The sequence below is a fragment of the Eublepharis macularius genome, chromosome 2 (genome assembly GCF_028583425.1).
Source record: "Eublepharis macularius isolate TG4126 chromosome 2, MPM_Emac_v1.0, whole genome shotgun sequence".
NCBI lineage: Eukaryota > Metazoa > Chordata > Lepidosauria > Squamata > Eublepharidae > Eublepharis > Eublepharis macularius.
The window spans coordinates 119847461-119869047 of NC_072791.1; the positions used below are offsets into that span (position 1 = coordinate 119847461).

Sequence of the window (21587 nt, forward strand, 5' to 3'; positions counted from 1 at the left end):
CCCATCCACCTCACAGGGTGATTGTTGTGGGGATAGTAATAACATACTTTGTAAACCACTCTGAGTGAGTGTTAAGTTGTCCTGAAGGGTGGTATATAAATCGAATGTTATTATTTTATTATTATTATTGGGTAAAAACTCACTATATGCTCACTCTTACATTATTTGTATGCATAAACCCTAAAATTCTTCCAGGGGCTTACACAAGGAACACATGAAGCTGTTTTATACTGAGTTTGACAATTGGTTTGCATAGCTCAGTACTGGGGATGTGTGATTCCGTATTAATATACCAAATAGATACCTGGATGTACCTGGATATATGTCAATTCGGCATTATCCAGCTATACCAAATCAAAATAGAGAATCTATCTTGAATGTCTGAATAAAAATCTCCAACTTTTTAAAAATGGCTAGTTGTTTCTCCATTTTGTCCCCCCCCCCTTCCCATTATTCCCGGGTTTTTTTCATCTAAAGGAGGGGGAGTAAGGGGAGTGAGTGAGTGATCAATGGATGTAGGAACTCAGCTCGCCAATCAGGGGATTCTTTGTTGGGAGAGAGCCTTTATCGAATCCTGCAAGGACATATAAACCAGGCCTACTCAGAGCAGACTCCATTTTGTGGGAGATTTCTGGAGACTAAAGAGACATGTTGTGAGTGCTTGCTGAGCCTTTAGCTGCTCTTAGCTTTTGGATTTACCATTGCCTGCATGAAGGAACTGCTGCTTCCTGCCTGCCTGCCTGCCTGCCTGAGGAGGTCCATATGAGGATCTTCACTTGTTTTTTTAAGTCTTAGACTCATTCTTTCCTTTTTATGGAAGGGAGAGGGGATTGGCCTTGGGTAGGATTGGAGAGGGGTAGGAAAAAGGGGAAAGAGGCAGCCATTTTGCTAAGTAAAGTTAACGTTTATATTTGCTAACTTGTTTTTATTGTTTGGGGGTTGCTTAGCTGTTTTAAGAATTTGCTTTGCTCTTTGCTAACTGACTGCAGCTCTGTCTCGAGGCTCCTCTGAGCCAGTGAGTGACAGTAGGTTGCAGACGGCAGAGAGAGAATGGGTTACCAAAAATTACCACTCCCTCTCACTTTCTGAGAGTTTCCTTGGAGAGGGATCCATCTTATACTAAGTTACAACAACAACTATGTTTGGATACCATAGCCTTGTGCCAGGTTGGTGGTTCTGCTGTTTTGCAGTTGATGTGAGTACTTGGTTCTGTTCTTTGGTGTTCCCACATTGGCCTAGGTTCTACCTGGCTCCTGTGAGTGACACTTCTTTTGTTGGTCTTGCAACACTGTCCCTCCATTGCTGTCATTCTGGTTGTGATGGGATTCTACAGTTTGACTTTAGTTCTGGTGGGATTCTCTGGTTTGCTCTTGGATCCCTTCCTTTGGTTTTCTGATGGGATTTTCTGGATTGCTGTTGTTTCCCTACAATTTTGGTGAGTTTGCTTGTATGAAGCCCCTATTCATAGGGAATAATGGGCTGAATATAGTAGGTATTCCTGAATAAAACTGGATCCGAATACCATACCAGTTTATTTGAACCCAAATATCTGTAATACCAAATATTTATAGTAGTGCAGATACCCAAATCCGAATAATTCTGAATTTTTTTGTACGCTCCTACTCAGTACTGCATATCATATACTGAAATGAAGCTCTTCTGTTTAGCAGTCGTAGAAAAGGTGTTTGTCAACACCTGAAGATGCAAGGAACTGAATCAGGGACTTTCTGCATGCAAAATGTGCGTTCCTCATAAAGCTTAACAGTTGTTTTCACATGAGCCTTCAGTAAGTTCTTCACCATACAGATCAATAAAACTGAATTACTGAGGATGTAAACTCTGTTTATTTGATCTTGCCATTCCTTCAAGAAACAGAACATTCTTGTTATTTCCTTTCAAGAAAAACATCAGATATTTTATCGCTTAAAAATTAAGTTTTGTGGCTTAGTATTTTGAATGAGAGCCATTTTATTACGGAAGAAAGAAATCAATTATATCTATACTCTAAGAAGCTTAAATAGTCAATGAAAAATGTGCTGTCATGCCAACTTTAGGAAACGGTATATTAGTAGCTTTCTTACAGTGCAGTCTTAAGTGGGTGTGTGGAAAGCACACAGGAAGAGAACTAAGGCTTGCGTTGGCGTAAATGGCACTTATGTGGGCGTAACTCTCCCTCCACTGGTTGCCAGCCTGAGGTGCACTACCATAGACAGATTGCCGCCAGCAGGCACACTTGGTGGCCGGGCAGAGGCATAACTGTGGCACAATCCCCTGTGCCAGTGCTGGAGGGGGCGGGGTGGGGGGCTGGTCATGAATTAGTCAGCTTCCAAAACTGCCCCAGGCCCGGGAATGCCCCCTTCAGTGGCGGAAAGTTATGCCATGACAAAAGGAGGTGTAGCCCATAGGTGCCCATTGAACGGGAAAACTCAGGCCACCTTCTAGCGTCCAGCCCTGCCCATGGCATAGGATGGCAACTACTTCAGGGACCAACCTGCCCTCTGGAATGAATTGCCGCCGGAGATACGTATGGTCCCTGACCTACACACCTTTCGCCGTGCCCTTAAGACGTTATTATTCCAACAAGCGGGGCTGCCTAAATGTGTTTTAACTGAACTGTCCTGTTTTGAGTTAAATTATTTAATATGTTTATTTTATATTCTTAGTGTTTTATATTTGTATGTTTTACTTTTGATGTACACCGCCCTGAGTCCTTCGGGAGATGGGCAGTATAAAAATTCAATTAAAGTAAAGTAAAGTGTGCTTTTGGGGTAGGTGAGCCCCCCTCCCCACAAACAATCAGCTGCCTACTCACCCTACATAACCTCCGGCTGTACCACCCATCAACTCTGCCTAGCAGCCTCCTGCCGTGGGGACTTTGTGTGCAAGGCGGGAGAGTGGGTACTCACAGTGGAGGGTCATGAATGCACTGGGGTGGAGTTAGAGGAAAATTGGGAGCACTTTGCTCTCACTCAAGGAAAGAAGAGCAAAGTCTAGAATGTCTGACTAACAACAACCAGCCAAGTCCCCTTGCAGGTTATCTGACTGGAGTCCCAGCTTAGGAAGGGATGAAGGAGCACTGACATGTAAGAAGGAGCTGGGGCAGATGCTACTCTGGCTTGCTGATCTGTGCCAGTTGCTCCCCCACCTGAACCCTCCCAAGCATTATCCTCTGCAGGTGAAGCTCACTGGTAGGGAGGTGCAGACAGCGCCTGCCTGCCACGGAGACAGTTGCCCATAAAACTGCTCTTAATGCAGCCATTGGGGGCTCCAGCTACCTAACTGAATCAATGTGAGTACTTCATACAACCCAGAGAATGACACGGAAGCCGGCTCATACTGATTCAGGTGATCCCACAGCCCCTGAGGAAGTTGGGATGACGAAATCTGCCATCTAGCCGGTTGCAGCTAGGGCTGTTTCATGTTGGATCCTTTGTGTAACATCTTACGAGGCACCTGAAAGAGAACAGATAAAGGAACATGAGAAGAATTTAAATACTGTCATAAATGGACATGTACTTACCGTGCAGTACATACCTGGAGCGTTTGTTTGTTGTTGAGAAGACTTTCATGGGACATTGAGTCTATGTAGAAACTTTCAAATTTGTAGACTTTTGTATGTATTCTGTCGAGAAATCATTAAGACTGTATGAATACACTTTCTGTATGACTATGTGAATGTTTGATATATTTATGATCATTTTGGTTTCATCACACACTATTACAATATATAGAAATACTTTCTAGTTTCCCGGGTGGGTTTCCACTTCTTTTGCTTGTCTGAACTGGGATCTGCCTTGTTGTTTGCTAATTCCTGATGATGACAGTAGCCCCTGCCCCAACCCCCCATAGGGATTCTTTCCCCCAAATCCCCCAAATGTTTCTTGACTCAAGGTGGGATGGATGAGGTGGGCTCTGCTGCCAGATGGAGCAGGTGTCAAGTGGCGCCTTGGGGCCCTATCCAGCTTCCCTGCCCCCTTCCCCTCCCAATGTAACTTCAGGCAGAGGGTTGAGAATAGAAGTGTGGCCCATGAAGGTCTGATGGGGCGGGGGAGGGGCACCACTGAGTTCTTTCATTCTTTTACAGACATTGCTGCTGGCATCTGATAAGCCTGGCAGAAGGAGGTTGCTGCCAGGAGGTGAGGAATATGGAGCGACATCTTGGGATGTGGGGCTCCTCCTCTGGGAGGATGGACCACCCTCCTTTTCATTGTTTTCAGAGGCACAGATGGACTTAGGAAAATTGGTGTGGGGAGGGAGTGGAGCCGTCTCTCCGGTCCTGCAGGCCATCAGTCCACTCTGGGGGGTGTCACCCCAGGATTGGAGCATGGCTCTCAAGGTCCAACCCACATTCTCTTTGCTTCTTTGTGATGCAGTGATGTGTTCAAATGCCACCCGCTGCAAGTGTCTGGGTGCTTTTCACTCCCGTCACCTCCAATGGGCCTTCTGACATCTCACATGGTTTCCAATGGGAAATCCTGACACTCATTGAAGAACCCACCCCTCCCCCCCGGGTCCTGGGGTCTGATCCCAAGTGCCGCAGGCTGTGAGTGCAACCCCCGCCAGGTCCTGCTACCTTTCTGGTCCCACTTTTCAGGGAGAGGGAACCTGTTTCTCGCAGCAGCGGGGTAGGGGATTTGCAGGAGTGCGGAGCTGCAGCCACCAACCTGGCCCTCATCGGAAATGGGGGTTGGAAGAGTGAACCCTGGGAAAGAGGGTGGGTTCCCTGTCTGCACCTTCTGTGTTACTTCTGTCCTGCCGGACAGGGATGCTTGCTTCCTGATGGGGGGGTGTTGGTGACCAGTGGGAATCACAGCTTCCTCATGGGCTGTGCCGATGCCCCCCACCCCTGCGTGCCTGTCAGCAGAGCGGTGTGGCCATTGGTTGGTATGGGCAGGTTGCCAGAGGAATGGTGGGTGGGTGCTCTTGGCAGCGACTGCTCCTTTCCTTGCCGAGCTCGGGCACTGGAGTGGCTCTCCCGCAAAAGTCCATAGGAAGTGGCGGAGTAGCTTTGCTTTTATGTCAATGTTCGGGCACCAGTGCCAAGTTAACCCTTAGGATTGGATTTCAATCACATGCTAGGACATTTTGGGTGTTTATTTTTATACATAATGTATATAGACATGTAGTCACCTTGTGTTTACATTGAGCAGGCTCTGCTCTTAATCTGTTCACTTAGATAAGAAGCACTTAAGGTGAATTGGAGGCTCAGTCATATAATGGCAACTCATTGAAGGAAACGTGATAATTTAATAAATAAAAACTTTTCACTTTTTCTTAGAAAAGTCATTTTTAATTATTTCGTTTTAATTCCTTATTACTGTTGCTTTGGAATCAAATTGCTCAAAAAATAAACAAATGTGCCTTTAGCTGTCAACTCTCACCGATCGATCAACTAATGTTTAAACTGATTAAAGCTTGCAGCCATGTTTGGAATGTGAGAGATGCTGTGATAAAAAATTAATTACATCTGAATTCCAGTATGTACACTCTAGATTGTAGAGAGATGTGTGAAATTAATATTTCAAACATTCCTTGGCAGACTGAGCAGACTTCATGGAAATGGCTTGTGCACTGTCACATGAAAACCTCTTGTTCACTATTTTTTTTTTTTTTTTTAGAAAGCATCTATATTTTATTCCATGTCATGTACTGTGTGGGCTTGGGAAATGATTTCTCATTCCAAGCACAGTGAGAATTATATTCGTTATTAAAACAGGAAGGTTGTAGCCAACTGTATTGAATGTTCTGAGAAATATAGGAAGTGGGTTATAGAACATTGATTAGCTCATGTAAGTCATGCAAAATTAACAGTATTGTTTAATATTATTTTGTAGGTGCAAAAATCTTACATTTCCCAACAGTCTTCCTGAGGTCAGTATCGTTTTCATATTTGTCAATGAAGCTCTCTCGGTGATTCTACGTTCTATTCATTCTGCAATTGACAGAACTCCTGCCCACTTGCTCAAAGAGATTATTTTAGTGGATGACAACAGTAATAATGGTGAGTAAAATGTTCTTAAGTAGTGTGTTTTTCAGTTTTCAAGCCTCACTAAATTTGTCATTGCTTTCCAATTTGTACAACGGATTCTGATAAGAACACTGCTTAGAACACTGCTTTAGAAAGTAGGAAAGGTGGGGTATCAATAACAGATATATAAAATATGTCTTAATAACTGTTCCTTAGTAATGAAATTCATTCTCATTGAGAGCCACCAAACTTGAGTATAGATGTAATTTATAAGCATGGTAAATACATTGCTATCCAAGATGGCTTCGGTCTCTATTTTAATAGTGCTTCAGGGAACAAAAATAGACAAATCTATCAGCCCTCAGGACTTAATTTACACGTCCACTTTAAAGTATCATTTATTTGATTTTGGGTTATTTGAGATGGAGTTTGCTCCCTCAGAACCTCTTTAACTCTTTCTTTTTACTCCACAATATTTTTCCTCCACCTCCATTTCTGCCTGTGGCTGTCCAGGGTTAACATTATTGAGTAAGGAATATTAGCTGGAGTTTATACCTTAATTGTTCATTAAAATTGTTAATTTTCTGTGAATGTTTTGAGGGTTTCTGTGTTGTAAAGCATCCTGACAGCAGCCTAAACATCTAAATAATACTACATCTGTGCAGTTTACTGCTGCATACTGTGGTGCACTAAAATGTGAACAAATGGCTGATGGGTGTAAGCCAGTAGTGGCTAAGAGTGGCAGGACTCTAATCTGATTCACCACTCCTCCACTTGAAGCCAGCTCGGTGACCTTGGGTCAGTCACAGCTCTTCCAGAGCTCTCTCAGCCCCATCCACCACACAGAGTGATTGTTGTGGGGATAATCCTAAGACATAAAAGGCAAACTGTGTTGCCGACAACTCACTTCTTATCCCCGCACATGCACAGAACATGGAGATAAGAAGTGAGTGGGGGGAAAACGGTTTGCCTCCCCACTGCGTGGCTGTGGAAGGCCCGGTGCCATGGCACCAGGCCTTCCCGCTGCCTTGGGGCTTCTCAGCTAGGCAGGGAGAAGGCAGGCAAACTTCCACTTTCTCCCTGACCAGCTGATCTGTGGGTAAAGGAGGGCAGCACCCAGCTGATCCACGGCCAGGCCCAGCAACCTGCTGCTGCCTGGCCTGGCGGCCCTCTGCGGTGCAAGGCTTTCTGGCCCACTACGATGTGGGCCGGCACGGCATGACAGCCCATGGCAGCCCAGCCTGCTGTGGCTTGCGGAGGCCTGGCCCGGCCCCCACTGCTAGAGTCTGTTGTATTCTTTCACAACAGGCTCTGCCACTAGTAATAACATACTTTGTAAGCCGCTCTGAGTGGGTGTTAAGTTGTCCTGAAGGGCAGTATATAATCAAATTTTGTTATTGTTGTTGTTATTATTATTGTGAACATATAATACCTGTTTTGAAACATTTCATGGCTGCAGTATTGTTTTCATGCTGAATTCCAGATACTGGTTTGAACATGATAAACTTAAACGGTGTGATTTCCAAGTGTTTCTGTGAGCAACTTGACATTAAGATCTGTCAATGGATCCCTACTCTAGTTACCACCAATTGTTGATACTAGCATATTCTCAGGAGTATTATCTTTTTCTATATTGATGCTGGAACTTTTGAGTGCCTTGTAGTTTGAGCAGACATAGTCTCTTTCTTTCTTCCCCTGTGAGATCTCTGTTTGTTTGCAGTTCTTTCAGACATTTGCTTAAGCAAGCTTTGAGTCCAGTTTTACCTTAGAGACCAATTCAATTTCCAGGGTATGAGCTTCTGAGAGTCAGAGCTCATATTCTGAAAGTCTAGTTAGTCTCTAAGGTGGAACTGGACTCAAATTTTGCTCTTCTACTGCAGACCAATACTGATACCCATCTGAAACTTGCTTAAGCAAGATATTCTTGGGGGAGGGGTGGGTATTCTGTTTGGGCAGATGGAAAATGCACAAGATTCGCATGGGGCCACTTCATTTCCCTCTGTATTTCCTTTCTTCACAGTATTTTCTTTTTTTCTCCTTCTTGCAACCCCATATCTTCTCCCATTTCCCTGCTTCCCTCTCTCTTTCTTTTATCTGTCCCTGCAGTTAGTTCTATCTACTTTTATCTTTACAATATTTATAACCCACCTTTCTGCCCAGTGAGGATCCAAAGCTGCTTATAGCACCATTCTTCTGTCCTCCATTTTATCCTCAAAATAACCCTATGAGGTAGATTAAGGTGACAGAGACTGACTGGCTCGAAGTCACCCAGCAAGCTTCCATGGCAGAATGGGGATTTGAACCTGGGTCTCCCAGATCCCTTTAAAAAAAAAAAAAAGACTTCAGATTTGTCTGCAAATCTGGGGCTTTTCTCAGGTTTGTAGAAAAATCTATCTTGTCTGTCAGAGAACCCGTCTCTGGATTTAAGTTTCCACATATATGGCCGTGTTGAGAATGAAATATATTGATTGTTCTGGTGTAGGTGCTGTTTGCTTCAGATTCTTGTCTTTTGTTATTTGGATATATTTTTCTAGATTTGAATTGTTCCAATCATGAATTGTTTTAATTTGTTTTCACTGTAGCCAGCCTCTGGCATTGTTGTAACTGAATAACAATAAATATAATAAATAAAAATAAATAAACCAGTTTTCTCCCCTAGAAATGGTAAAGGTATGTGCAGTAACGATTTTTTGGTTCATTTAATTGTCTTTCATTTGACTGATTTCTTGTCACGCCATTGAGCGAGCCGCTATTATGCACTTTAGAGGCTGTGATATTTTCTGACTTGCTGCTTTATTTATTGAGATTGCACATCCGTTTGAATTGTGGTTTTTGTAACTGCTTTGAGGAAGGGGCATCCGGAAACGGGAACCTCTTGCTGGTGAACCCGTCAGCAGTTACATAATTTAGCTTTGAAATACTATTGTCAAAAATTGATGTTTTGTGGGGTAATTTATGTACCTTTACATGTTTGTTGCAAGTCTTGAATCATTCATATCATTGTTAGACCCTTAGTGGTCTCTTTTTGAATTATTCACGCCTTTTTGATACTGTTCTAAACTGTCCTTGCCTGGTGTGCAATACAAACATTTTTGTTTACTCTGGGAGCAAGTGTTTTGCTGGGAGGATTGTGTGTTCTTCCCTTCTTCGGTTGGGAAAGCACATGTTTTTCACCAGTATTTGGTGCTTGGATAGCTAACTGCTGCATGTAGAGTAATGTGAAGAAGCTTAATAAAGTTTGTTTTTCACTTTTGGTATATTTAAGTTTAGCAACGTTTCACTTAATTCCAGTTAGCTGGTCACGGTTTGGTATTTGGTGGCGTGATTTCTTGTCCTGGCTTGCAATGCAGGAAATCACTGGTTTAAGATGAGCTATGACATTTTGCTAGGAGAGGCTTGTTTAGCATAAGTAGTGTACTAGGTGCTATATAGAAGATAAAAGTGACATAGCCTCTGCCCAAAGAATTTACAGTCTCTACCAAAGACCTATTATATATCCAATTAACAGGAATACTACAACAATACAATAAGGAATCCTAAAACATAAAAGGCAAACCATGTTGCCAATGACTCACTTCTTATCCCCACGCATGTGCAGAACATGGGGATAAGGAGTGGAGGCACCCCACTGCACGGCTGCAGGAAGGCCCGGTGCTGTGTGCTGGGCCTTCCTGCTGCCTTGGGGCTTCTCAGCTGGGAAGGGAGAAGGCAGGTGAACTGCCACTTTCTCCCTGCCCAGTTGATCCATGGGCAAAGAGGGCAGTGGAGCCCGCCTGCCCACCACTGAGCTGGGCAAGGACAAGGCTTTCTCCCTGCACAGCTGATCCGTAGGTGAGGGGGGGGGAGTGGCGGAGCACCCGCCTGCCACTCAACTGGGCAGGGAGAACGCTTTCTCCCTGCCCAGCTGATCCATGGGCGAGGGGAGGTGGTAGCGGAGCGCCCACCCACTGCTCAGCTGGGCAGGGAGAAAGCTTTCTCCCTGCCCAGCTAATCTGTGGCCTGCTAGAGCCCATTGTATTCTGTGGCCTGCTAGAGCCCACTGCTCGAGCCCATTGTATTCTTTCAGAATGGGCTCTGCTGCTAGTGTACTTATATTCCATAAATGTAGTAGTTTCTGTTTCAGAAATTTCCCCATTAGTTAGCTTTGATAGATGGTTATGCCAAGGTGAGGGCAGCTTTGAAGGAAGACATTGGAGAAAAGGATGTGTGTATGCATGCATTGTATTTGGCACCTGAGGACGCTACATGAATCACTTTAGATCTCTGCCTTAACTATCAACATATACCAAAAACTGAGGTTGTTTATCAGTCCTTTTTTTTATTAAACCATTTATTTCCTGCATATTCTTTCTGCTTGGAGGACTCAAGGCAGCTTTGCACCTTTCATCTTTGGGTCCCATCCTATATTTCATTTTCAAGTGAACCTGAACTTTCCAAAAATTTTTGCTTCAGCTAGACGATCAGTTGGAATACATAATTTTCAAAGGGGATCCAAACACTCTCTGGTCTAGAGTTGCCAACCCTTTGCTGGGGGTGAGGAACCCCTGAAATGGGGATCAAACTGGAAGTGGTAGTGGCTCCGAGGGACTGATTCTTTAATTGGCCCGTCTGAAACAACGTGACTTCCAATTTGAATGGGAAATTACGTTATTTCAAATCCTGTGGAGTGTTCACATGGCTTGTGCATGCACATGCAGGAAGAAGCAGTGCCCGCTCTCCCCAGCACCCCTCCATTCCCTGGAATTAAAGTAGGGGAACTGGCAACCCTGTTCTGCTCTAAGGAGCTTCTATACTTTGCCGGCCACAGTTTCCTCCTTCGCTACTATTATAGAATTCCTTTTGCTGCTTTTTGCAAAGATCTACTCCAGAATCCATAATGTCCATTGGATTTGTGTAGGGGGAAATATAGTGGAATTAAAAGCAAATGAACTACCTGTACAATTTTTTTCTGCCTGCTGCAATTGTTCTATATGTCAAGAAAAAATGAAACTCTAGTAAAGTCACAGAGGAATTTATGCACGTACCGCAGCGTGCACAGAGAATACATGGACTTCAAATGAGTTCCCATCTAAATTCCTTGAGCACTGCTGTATTTCATCCAATCTTGTCAGGCCTTGTCAGGCCTCTCCTTAAAACATCATCACAGGTCTTCATACAGGGGGTGGCGAGGGAAACATGCAGGATTGATTTGTTGTTTTCATCGGTTTATCCTAGATTGTAGGCATTGCAGAACCCTGGAGAGATTGAAAATTACCTATAATTGAGTAACAAATTGTCTGACAGATGATAAAAAGAAAGACATAGAGAATTAAGCAGGTTACAGAGTGCTGTCCTGGGCCCAGTGAGGTATCTGTTAATGCTAGTGCTTTAATAAATGTAGAAGACTTGGCCAATTGATAGTTGTTTAGACTACTAGAAAAACATACCAGGGAACATCAGGTTAGATCCAGGATTCTGCTAATGAAGTGAAATCAAAAAGAGTCCAGTAGCACCTTTAAGACTAACCAATTTTATTGTAGCATAAGCTTTCGAGAATCAAGTTCTCTTCGTCAGATGCATGATATCATGCATCTGACGAAGAGAACTTGATTCTCGAAAGCTTATGCTACAATAAAATTGGTTAGTCTTAAAGGTGCTATTGGACTCTTTTTGATTTTGCTACCACAGACTAACACGGCTAACTCCTCTGCATCTATGCTAATAAAGTGAATTCACAGAAACAGGCTTTCCCCATCATTGCCCTCCCCTCTGCACCCTTCTCCCAAAGTGACAACTTAAGGGTTGGGGGACTGAATAGAACAATATGCCATATGGCACAGGTTGCAGCTAGAATGGGGAATACGCTGAAATAATTTTAATGTGGCTTTTGTTTGCTCCACTGGCGCAAGAGTGAAGAGGGCAACTGAATTTTCTGCAGTCCAAAGCTGCAAGGCATAGTCTTCTGGAGGGTCTTGGTATATGGGGTTGGGGAGGGGGTGCACAGATGATTGCTGTGGAAAGGAGAAGGCAAGAGAGATCTATTATCCTCTAGTACAGTGATGGCGAACCTTTTTGAGCCCGAGTGCCCAAACTGCAACACAAAACCAACTTTTTTATTTCAAAGTGCCAACATTGCATTTAAACCTGAATACTGGGGTTTTAGTTAAGAAAAAACAACTCATACAGTTGTCTGAACTAATTAACATCTCTCTCTCACACACACACACTCTTTCTTTCTTTCACTCACTCACTCAGGAGCCACGAATGGAAGTAAAGCAAGTTAAATCAAAGCAGTTTGCCCTTCTTTACACCAGTAGCCCGGCTTGCAAGCACTCTCTCTCTCTCACTCAAGAGCCATGACTGAAAGTAAAGCAAGTTAAATCAAAGCAGCTTACTCTTCTTTAGTAAGCAAGCCCCAGCAGCCCGGCTGCTGCCCCTGCTTCCTGCTGCTAAAGAGAAGGGCAGCAGGGAGGCAGCCTTGAGGAAAAGGAATCACGTGGGCAGGGCCAAAACCCATGTGATCTCTGCTCAGAGCTACTGGAACGCCATTGCAGGCATTCCCCTTCCAAATGAGCCCTGGACCTAGCAATCAGCGACTTGGCTCGCGTGCCCACAGAGCGGGCTCTGCGTGCCAGCTGTGGCACGCGTGCCATAGGTTCGCCATCGCATCGCTGCTCTAGTGCCTTTTGCAGAAGGTTGAGTCCAACTACTGCTTCTTAATTCAATCTACATGCTTCTGAATCCATGTATGAAGCTTGCAATCCCAAAAAGATTATCTTGATTTTCTATTACTGACTGCAGATTTCCGAAGTGCAACATGCTTGCTAGAAACCACAGAGTATGTACCCTAAGGCCATTCCTCTGAATGGAAATAATTCTAATTCTAAAAATGAAATTCATTTAAATGTATAGCTCTGTACATATCAGTGATCCTCTGTACTTTTAAAAACCTACTGTCTTGTTATTGCAGCCCCCTCCCCCAAGGACTCTTATCCGAGTTAGATATGCCAAAGTGCAGTAAGGATTGACAGAATTAATTTGGAATCTGTTCCTTTGTTCTGTGCAATATGCTACGTGGATTAGTTGTTTCAAACATGAAATCTATAAAATTTAATCCAGCAAAAAATGTTGAGACTGAGAGTTATAAACATCATTGTCTACATATCTTTAACTCTGATAGATGCATCGGTATCACAGTGCATTTTATTGCTGTAGCCCTAGGAACTAATACATGAGATGCTGATCCTTGTTTATGTCATTTCATAAACAATCTAAATCTTTTTTGTATCCCAGGTTGGTTTATTTAATTTTTTAGGCTGCTGTACCTTAGTTTGGCTTTTTTCTGTATGAAGTCTAGTACTGATCTGAAGTACTTTATTCTCTGTAAAAGCTGCTAGTGTGCAATCTACATCCTGCTTCTCCTTACGGTTTCCAAGAGTTGAGGACAGCTTTGGATTCCACCAGCCATCAGCTCCTTAAAGTAGCAATTGACCCTTTAAAGGAAAGGGCTGAACAGTTCCATAATGCCATGTAGCGATGCTCAAACATCTGCCATTTCACCTGTCACTGGTGATTAGGCAGCCATTTAATCAGTGGGCTGTTTGTAACCTGTTGATGTGACAGGAATCGGCTGGAAGTCAACTTCTGATCTCTTGCTGGGGAAATTTTGTTGTGCACCTGCAGAGTTTTAGAGGGGAGGAATAGGGAGCTTATTCCTGACTGATCAGCAGAAATCCGGTGCTTCTGATTTCTAATTCTGGAAACTTTGCTGCCTCCTAGATCTGCTGAGATGCAACAAATGGGGAGAGGGGGATCAGCTGATTTTCCTTCTCTCTGTCCTAAACTGTTGGTTTAGGCTTAATGGAGAAAGGGAAAGAAACCATCTGTGTCTCCTCTCCCCTTTCAACAAAAAGATAAAAAGCATTACTGCCCACAGCCTACTTGAAGGAGAGGGAAGAGCTTCCTTTGCAACTTCACTTGTACTTATTTTTTTGAGGGTGTGGGGTGGGTAAAAACAAGATTCCCACCTGCTCCCCAATCAGTTGTGTGTTAGCTTCTGATCAACAGGCAGCTGCAAACTTAGTGTTAGACAGTCAGGTCATTGTTTAGCCACAGGTTGGGTTGGTGCACATGCAGCCCTCAGTGGAACAAATAATATGTCCCAGCACCATTTGGGGTTAAGAAAATGGTATGGAGGGAAGGCTGAAGTTGCTTTCCCCCCATGCCATGGTCGTGATTCAGATCAGGTCCCTGTGGTTCTTGGGAACTTAGTTTCCTGTAGCTGCCATATGTGATGAGAATCAAGAGTCAAGCTGGGTTAACCTGACTCTTGGCTAAATGAATTGCCTAGTTTGGCACTTTCTGGGGTGCTTTCATCTCCCTGGCTCAACAATTTTTGCATGGTACTGCTCTGTTAACTTCTAACATCTAGCTCTACTATATTGTTGGTCCCTCGTATTTAAAGAGCAGAAATGCACCAGAGGCATTTTTAAAATTCAAAAACAAACAAACCGCTAATTAGTTTATATATTTTAGAGGAGAAAGGTCAAGTGAAATCAAGTAATTCAACATATATATCTCTGAGGTAAGATCAGAACACGTACAGACTTCAGTTCTTATGCTGTTCATAGATACTTAAAGGGTTATGTTTTGAGGCTTTGGATCCCTTGGTTTTTCTCCAAGCACTCTAGTATACTTTCTTTTAGGATGCTTTTTCTCTTTTGGAGTTAGGAATGCTGGTACCCAGTGCTTTCCTTCAGTTGTTAACTGAATCTGAAGGTCTCCACAGGCAGTTTCCAACCACACCCAACCAGGGATCACTCTCCAGAGCTCAGTTTCAGTGGATAGGGTAAATCTCCTCTCCTTAGAAGATCTGTCACCATTCTCTGGCCCATTTGGGAGTCTGTACTTACTCGTCTTTGCCAACTTTTTCCCAGTTCTCCTGTCGGTGTTAAAACTGTTAGGACTCCATCTCCCAATGCTTCACACTTGAACTCTGTCAGCTAGGACTGAAGACAGACCTTCCTCTTTCCTGCTGATGCTACCCAATCAGATGCCTTGGAGAAGCCTGTCACTCAAAGCTCGTCTTGAATTTTGTGAGAAGCTAACCCTTAATAGTCTTACACTGTGTGTGTACGTACTACAGCCCTTCCAGGTTTTTTAAAATGTGCAATCCGTCACATTGGCATCTTCTATAACTTGAATACAGAAAGATTTCCTCCCCTGAACTATTTATTTTACTGATTTAAAACATTTGTAATGCGTCTGCATATCCAAACAAAGTCCCCAAGATGTCTTTCATTGATATTTACTAGATAGTAATTGCTTCATTTAGTTAGTTGGTCACAGCGCATTGTGCTTTCTCCTCCTGATTCTTCCATGACTCTCTCTTTTCTGCTTGCCCATGCAGGAATACATACAGGTACTGATATGGTGCTTGTCTGTTTTCCCCAGAGGGCAAATAGTATGTGGGGGTGGTGTTTACCTGGAACGTAGCACAAGGGAATAGAGTTAAATCCCATCACCTCCAGCATCTCTAATCTAAATCATTCCCCCCATCTACTTTTAGACTTAAAAATTCTCGCAGGGTTTCCCAACTACTTTGCCCCTCATAGATATGTGTTATGTTGCAAGGATACTTTAACTAAGAATGTATGATTTAAGCCCAAATTACCTATGATAATGGAGTTCTGTGAAAGCAGCCACGGAAGGGCAATATAGATTAGATGACTGCAATGTGTTGGATATGGAGCAGCTCTTGAAGGCTGTCTGGAAGCTTCAGTTGGTACAGTGCTGCAGCCAGAATGTTGAGTGGGATGGGTGGTAGGAGCATATGACTCCAGTCTTGTTCCATCTACACTGGCTCCCAGTTTGCTTCTGGAGCCAATTTAGGGTGCTTTTAAAGCCATATACAGTTTGGGGCCATCATACTTTAAAGACCACCTACTCCATATGGACCTATGGAACGTTTCCAGACATCTTTGGAAGCTTTACCTTGGGTGCCTTGCTCACTGAGGCTAGATGAATGGCAACCAGAAAAGGGCCTTCTTTGTTGTGCCACTAAAATTTGGAACTTCTTTCCCAGAAAGATTAGTCTATCTCCCTCTATTATTGTCTTCTGCCAGCAGGTAAAGTTTTTGGGGGGTCTTTTGGCATCTGCTCTTGTTAGCCCTTTGTCTCTGTTCGCATGTTTTAATTGTTTTCAGTATTTATGTGGCATAAAAAGTTTTTAAATAAATAAAATATGGCTTGGGGTAAATAAGAGAAGGAAGTTGGCAGGGTTATATCTTTTCCTTTTACTGTTTCTCCTGGGCTTCTTTCCCACATTCATCAGCCCCTTTTGACCAGGGGCAATCTTAGCCAATAGGCAACAGAGGCAGCTGCCCCAGGCTCTCTTTTTGGGGGCTCCAACTGGCCACAGCTCTGGCCCTTCAAAGGAGGGGGGAAGAACAACAGTTCCTGGCCTTGCTTGATACCTGCCCCATCTGGGGCTCGGACAGCTGGCTTCCAGTGACAACGGTGGCTCCCACCCACCTTACATGGGTTGAGAGCCACTCCTGATTTGTCTCCGGTAGGGGGAGAAGTGGCGGGGAGCAGTGATTCTGAGGTACCCTCCTGGACTTTTGTACAGAGCTCCAGAATCACTAAGACCACCCATGCTTCTGATCTCCAGAGAGATTACTTCTGGGGCCATGGGCTGCATGCAGAGGAATACCTATGCAGGAAAGGGAGGCTGGAGTGAGGTGAAATAATTCCTTTCTGAGCTTTGATAGTTGGATGCAAGCCACTAGCTTCCAGTTTGCTTCCAGACTCAGTACAAAGTACTGTTTTTGACCTGTAAGGATAGGTCCCCAAATACTTAAAGGAATTTCTCCTGTATGAATCTGCATGATTTTCAAAGTCAGCAGTGGACAAATTCTTGCAGTTATTGGAGGTGAGATGTGCAGGGACTCATGGGGGGGGGGGACTTTTAGCTGCTGCCCCTCCAAGTTGTGGTACTCCTCTCTTTCACAAGAAGTGAAAGTGATGCTCTCCTTGCAAACCTTCTGCAGACTTTCTGTTGTTCTGACCATTGTTCTTTTTAAAGGACCCTCTCTTTGTGTTAGGATGTTTATTTACTTGGTGTAGTGGTTAAGAGCAGCAGGACTCTAATTTGGAGAACCAAGTTTGATTCCCTACTCTCCATTTGAAGCCAGCTGGGTGACCTTGGGTTAGTCACCGCTTCTTGGAGCTCTCAGCCCCATCCATCTCACAGGTTGATTGCCATAGGATAATAATAACACGCTTTGTAGACTGCTCTGAGTGCACGTTAAATTGTCCTGAAGGGCGGTATATCAATCGAATGTTGTTGTCGATCAGTAACCCCTACTCTAGATAACTGTAACATGCTCTACACACTATGGTTTTCCATAGTGTTTAGAGTATAAAAATTACTGATTATTGTAACAAGATCTGGCATATGCAAGTAGGTAGCCAGCTTCCTGTATTTTAAATGTTTTTTATGTATCTATTCCTACTGTACCCAGATTTAGGGTGGGGCTGAAAGGTGAATAAAAATCCACCAAATACAATGAAATGTTTAAGATTGCCTTGAGAATCACTATAAAGTTATCCTGATCACAAAATGTTCCAAAGACACAATTCCAGTTCATTTATAGATATTGTAAGGGATTGGAGTAGCTTTGGAAGACTGGGGAACACGGACATGAGGGACAGCAGTCACTTCTCTGGAAAACCTGTAAGTTATGTCTCACCTCTCTAGGAATGGCTGGAAATTCTGTGGTTTTATTATAGAGTTTTTTGTAATTTCTTTAAAAAGTATGACATCACTTCCAGGTTTTCCCAAGAAGCAATGTCATGCCATTGGCCTAATAGCTATTTTTTAAACATTTTCTTCCACTTCTACTTAGCATGATGGTGGAAATGGGAGCTGGTGTTGGGGACCTCCCACCCCCAGTGGGTAAGGTTGGCAACACTATCAGCAGTAGCTTATTTCATGCATATCAAGTAAAATAGCCTATGATTTTGTTAAACCTCAGTGAAGATTTTTCCAAATTTCCAATTATTGCTTAGAAGCCCTCAATTAATCTCCTGTGAAGCCTTCCCTTTTTGGAAATAAATGATTGAAGTGGGAAAGCTATGAAGATATCATTACATGTATGTCATTTAAATAGTATAAAGTAATTTAACACTTACACAAACTTGGATCTTCTAGCTTAATGAAGCAACTGAAGTTGTTTTATGTAAGAATTTCACCTGTCAGATTTTCCTTGTGAATTGTGGTAAGCATAATTTGAAAATGAAAATGTTTCTACTGTGTTTTAAGAGGTTTGTATACAATTCTGTGCTTTAATCCTCAAGTGTTATACAATGTGTGTCAGAAATCAGACTAAATTTATGTTAGGACACTAACTATGTGCCAATCTAAGTAAAATACTGGCCAATTTGGAGTATTCTCAGCACTGAAGTAATCATTAAACAAACAAATATGTTGTGGGCCAGCCCAGCATAGCAGAGAGACACAGAGGACTCTTCTGAGGAAGAGGCAGCCAGCGAACCTGACCCAGATCCACTGCCAGTGTCAGAGGCACTGCAGGAGGAGGCAGGCCCTGAAGGCTCAGACATGGACCCCCAGCCAGGCTCCAGCACATCAGTTCCTCAGCTTCCCAGCCCTGGGCTGGCAACAGAAAGCCAGGGGCAGGCCAGCTCTCCCCCTTCATCACCAGAGCCTCAGGAGCGCCATCAGAGGAGGGCTAGAAGAGCCCTCCAAGCCAGAAGGCACAGTGCCAGATTAGCAGCCCAGCACCAGCCCAGCATCATTAGTGATGATGAGTGCTTGCAGGAGTAGGACTGAGACAGCTGGCAGGTGCATGATGCAGCACAAGTAGCTGAGCAGTGTGAGGCTTAAAAGCAGCAGAGAAGGGAGTGGCTGTGTGGACACAATGTGTCCGCTTACTAGTGACCTTGGTGCTGTGTGTGGAACTGATTCCCTCGTCTCTGACCTCGGCCTGTTATTTGTGGACTCGATTCTGGAATACCCCCTTTGGACTCGAAGCTGTGACTGTTGTCTAACCTGTGCCTGAACCTTGGAACCATGATTCGACCTGCTCTGACAACTAGGGTACTTCCCCTGCATGCAGTCAGTGTGAGTCAGTAATCAGGACATAATCCCTGATTAAGAATGTTCAGATCATTTTGTCAGTGGTGTTTATATTGTTCATCTTGTTATCCTATTTTTGCCTGCTGTGTAGGCAAAAAGTAGCATATACTTTCAAGCTAATCTTGTACAGATAATCCTGTACATTTGGGGAGGGGTCCCAAAAGTAAGATGAGGTTCTCTACCAAGTACAAAAACCCTAAGGCCCTAAGAATGAGGAGACCAACTCTTTCACAAAGTCCCCAAAACTGCTGCATATGCACCAGCTTCTAGCTACTGGTACTGCTCCAGCACCTGAAGGTATTATACACATGCTCTTTATTATATTTTATCCTGCCTGTTCTCCATGGTTCTTCTCCTCCATTTTATCTATACAACCCTGTAAGGTAGGTTAGACAGAGAGAAAATGACCCCTCCATATAAACCAGAGAGTTCCATGGCAAGAAGGGATTTGAGCCTGGCTGTCTTTGCCCCCTGTCTTTGTCCAACACTCCAGATGACAAACCACATGAAACATCTATGAATATCCATGCCAAAGAAACCTAACTGAGTGTTAACGACAAGTTACAGACAAATACATGTCATTGAACAATGTGGTCATCTATGTGAATGCAGAAGTGGGAAGAAAGGGAACTTTAAATTATCTCCACAGTAAAGCTGGAGAGCTGAGGCTGAGAGGAATGGCTTACTCAAGGCTACCTGCTGAGCTCATGGTGGTAGTGGGATTCCAACTAGCAGAGTGCTGATTCGCAACTCAACCACTATGGTATGCTACAACAGTTCTCCACATTGTTGCATGATGTTGCCTGATTGCTTAAATGTCTAATAAGTATGATATATTTGTAGTTAAAAATGTGATTGAATAGGTTCCTGAGGCATGGCCAAACATGCCTCATGGCAATAGTGGGATTTGAACCAGCAGAGTGCTGATTTACAGCTCAACCACTTAACCACTATGCTTCATAATTAGTCTTAGTTCTCTTTAAGAAACTGCAAAAATGAGACCAATCAAATCGAGTTGCAATACTATCTAGAAAACATTCTAGTCTGATACAGAACTTACTAGCAGCTGTAGAAATCCACCGCAGCAGGAATAGTCTCTTTTGTGCTTTGTGTTTTTAAAGAGCACATCTATTAACTGATCTAGTATGAACTCATTTAGTATTTATGTAGTAATATTTGTATGTTAAAATAAGAATAACAAATGAAGACTTACCAAATTCTCTGATACATTTTTCTTTATTTGCAGCACAGTCTGTTTTCATCCCCCCATTCACCGTCAAGCATACTCATTTCATTTTGTGCCATCTCATTCTCATTTATTCTCGAGTTCCATGCTCTCTCCTGTATACACCTCCCCCTTTTACATCACTTTTCACGTACCAGCAGGATTTGAGTCCATTTCGGTCTATTTCCTGTTAATTTCTCTTCTTTTTCGACATTTGTCTTCACCACCATTACACCACATGTGCAAACTGTTATTTCCTAAACTTCTAAGCAGCCATAATATTCTGAAACATTCCATGATATTTCAGCAACTGGGGCAATGACTAGGAAGGGCTCATTTCCTTTCAGCTGAAACTAGAACTGTAAACTAAAGTAGAATTTTCTTAATTCAGAAGAACTTGGATGTACCATTCAAAACATGTTACCCTTACTGATGGGTATTCCTCTTTGGAATTCTGCATGCTAAAGAAGAAAAAAAGACTCATTGTTATTTTGAATTGTCAGCTGAGCCCAACTTGATGGAATTACTAAGTGTTCTCTCAAGATTGCTTCATACAAGCTGCTTGCATAGCTTCATTGCTCTTAAATGGTACATCCCTTTGGCCTAGCGCCTGCCTAATAATTGTTTAATGCTTCAAAAGTTACCATCTTACATTCTGAGGCATTCTTTCCAAGCAGTAACAATACTAACTGATTTGCATGTAGTTGAAATAATTGGAAAAAATAAAAAGCTTGGGGGAAAAGAGGTGCAAACAGAATTATGTTTTATGAAGCTGAAAAAATACCATATACCTAATCGAATTACAACTTGAATGTGAAGAAGCTTAAGAATGTTTATACAGTGAAATCCATAGTCTGTTGGTTTCACATTCTAGAGAGTGATTATATTACTTGATTGTTTTTTGTATTTGAAGGCTTTCTTTCCATTTTCAATATATATTGTGCATATTTGTAAAACATTCAACAATCTGATTCATTCTTCTGCATCCAAATCATAGAATCAGACACAAAGTCTGATGTGAGAAGAAGGCAATCTAGTCAAATGTTCTGCTGCAATGTCCTGCCTAGATCAACTGAATTTAGGACTGAGTGCATGCATAATCAGCAGCAGTGTGGCACATCTACCAACAGTCCAAGCAGGGAAACTCCTGGGCGTCACTAGTACATGGGACTATATGCAAAGTCTGGTAACGTAGCAGTAGTATACCATGGTGAGGCCTGCATAATCAAATGCACTACAAACAGCAACTAAAACTG

At 43.1% G+C, this 21587-nt stretch overlaps 1 protein-coding gene across 3 annotated transcripts in view; it reads left to right on the forward strand.

Annotated features, from left to right (window-relative positions):
* GALNT18 (polypeptide N-acetylgalactosaminyltransferase 18) overlaps positions 1-21587 on the forward strand; it is a 515166-nt gene that overhangs the window by 269818 nt on the left and 223761 nt on the right. For all 3 annotated transcript variants that reach the window (XM_054971155.1, XM_054971154.1, XM_054971156.1), the window contains exon 3: positions 5835-6001. In XM_054971155.1, coding sequence (XP_054827130.1) covers positions 5835-6001 — 167 coding nt within the window. The remainder of the gene's footprint in view (positions 1-5834; positions 6002-21587) is intronic.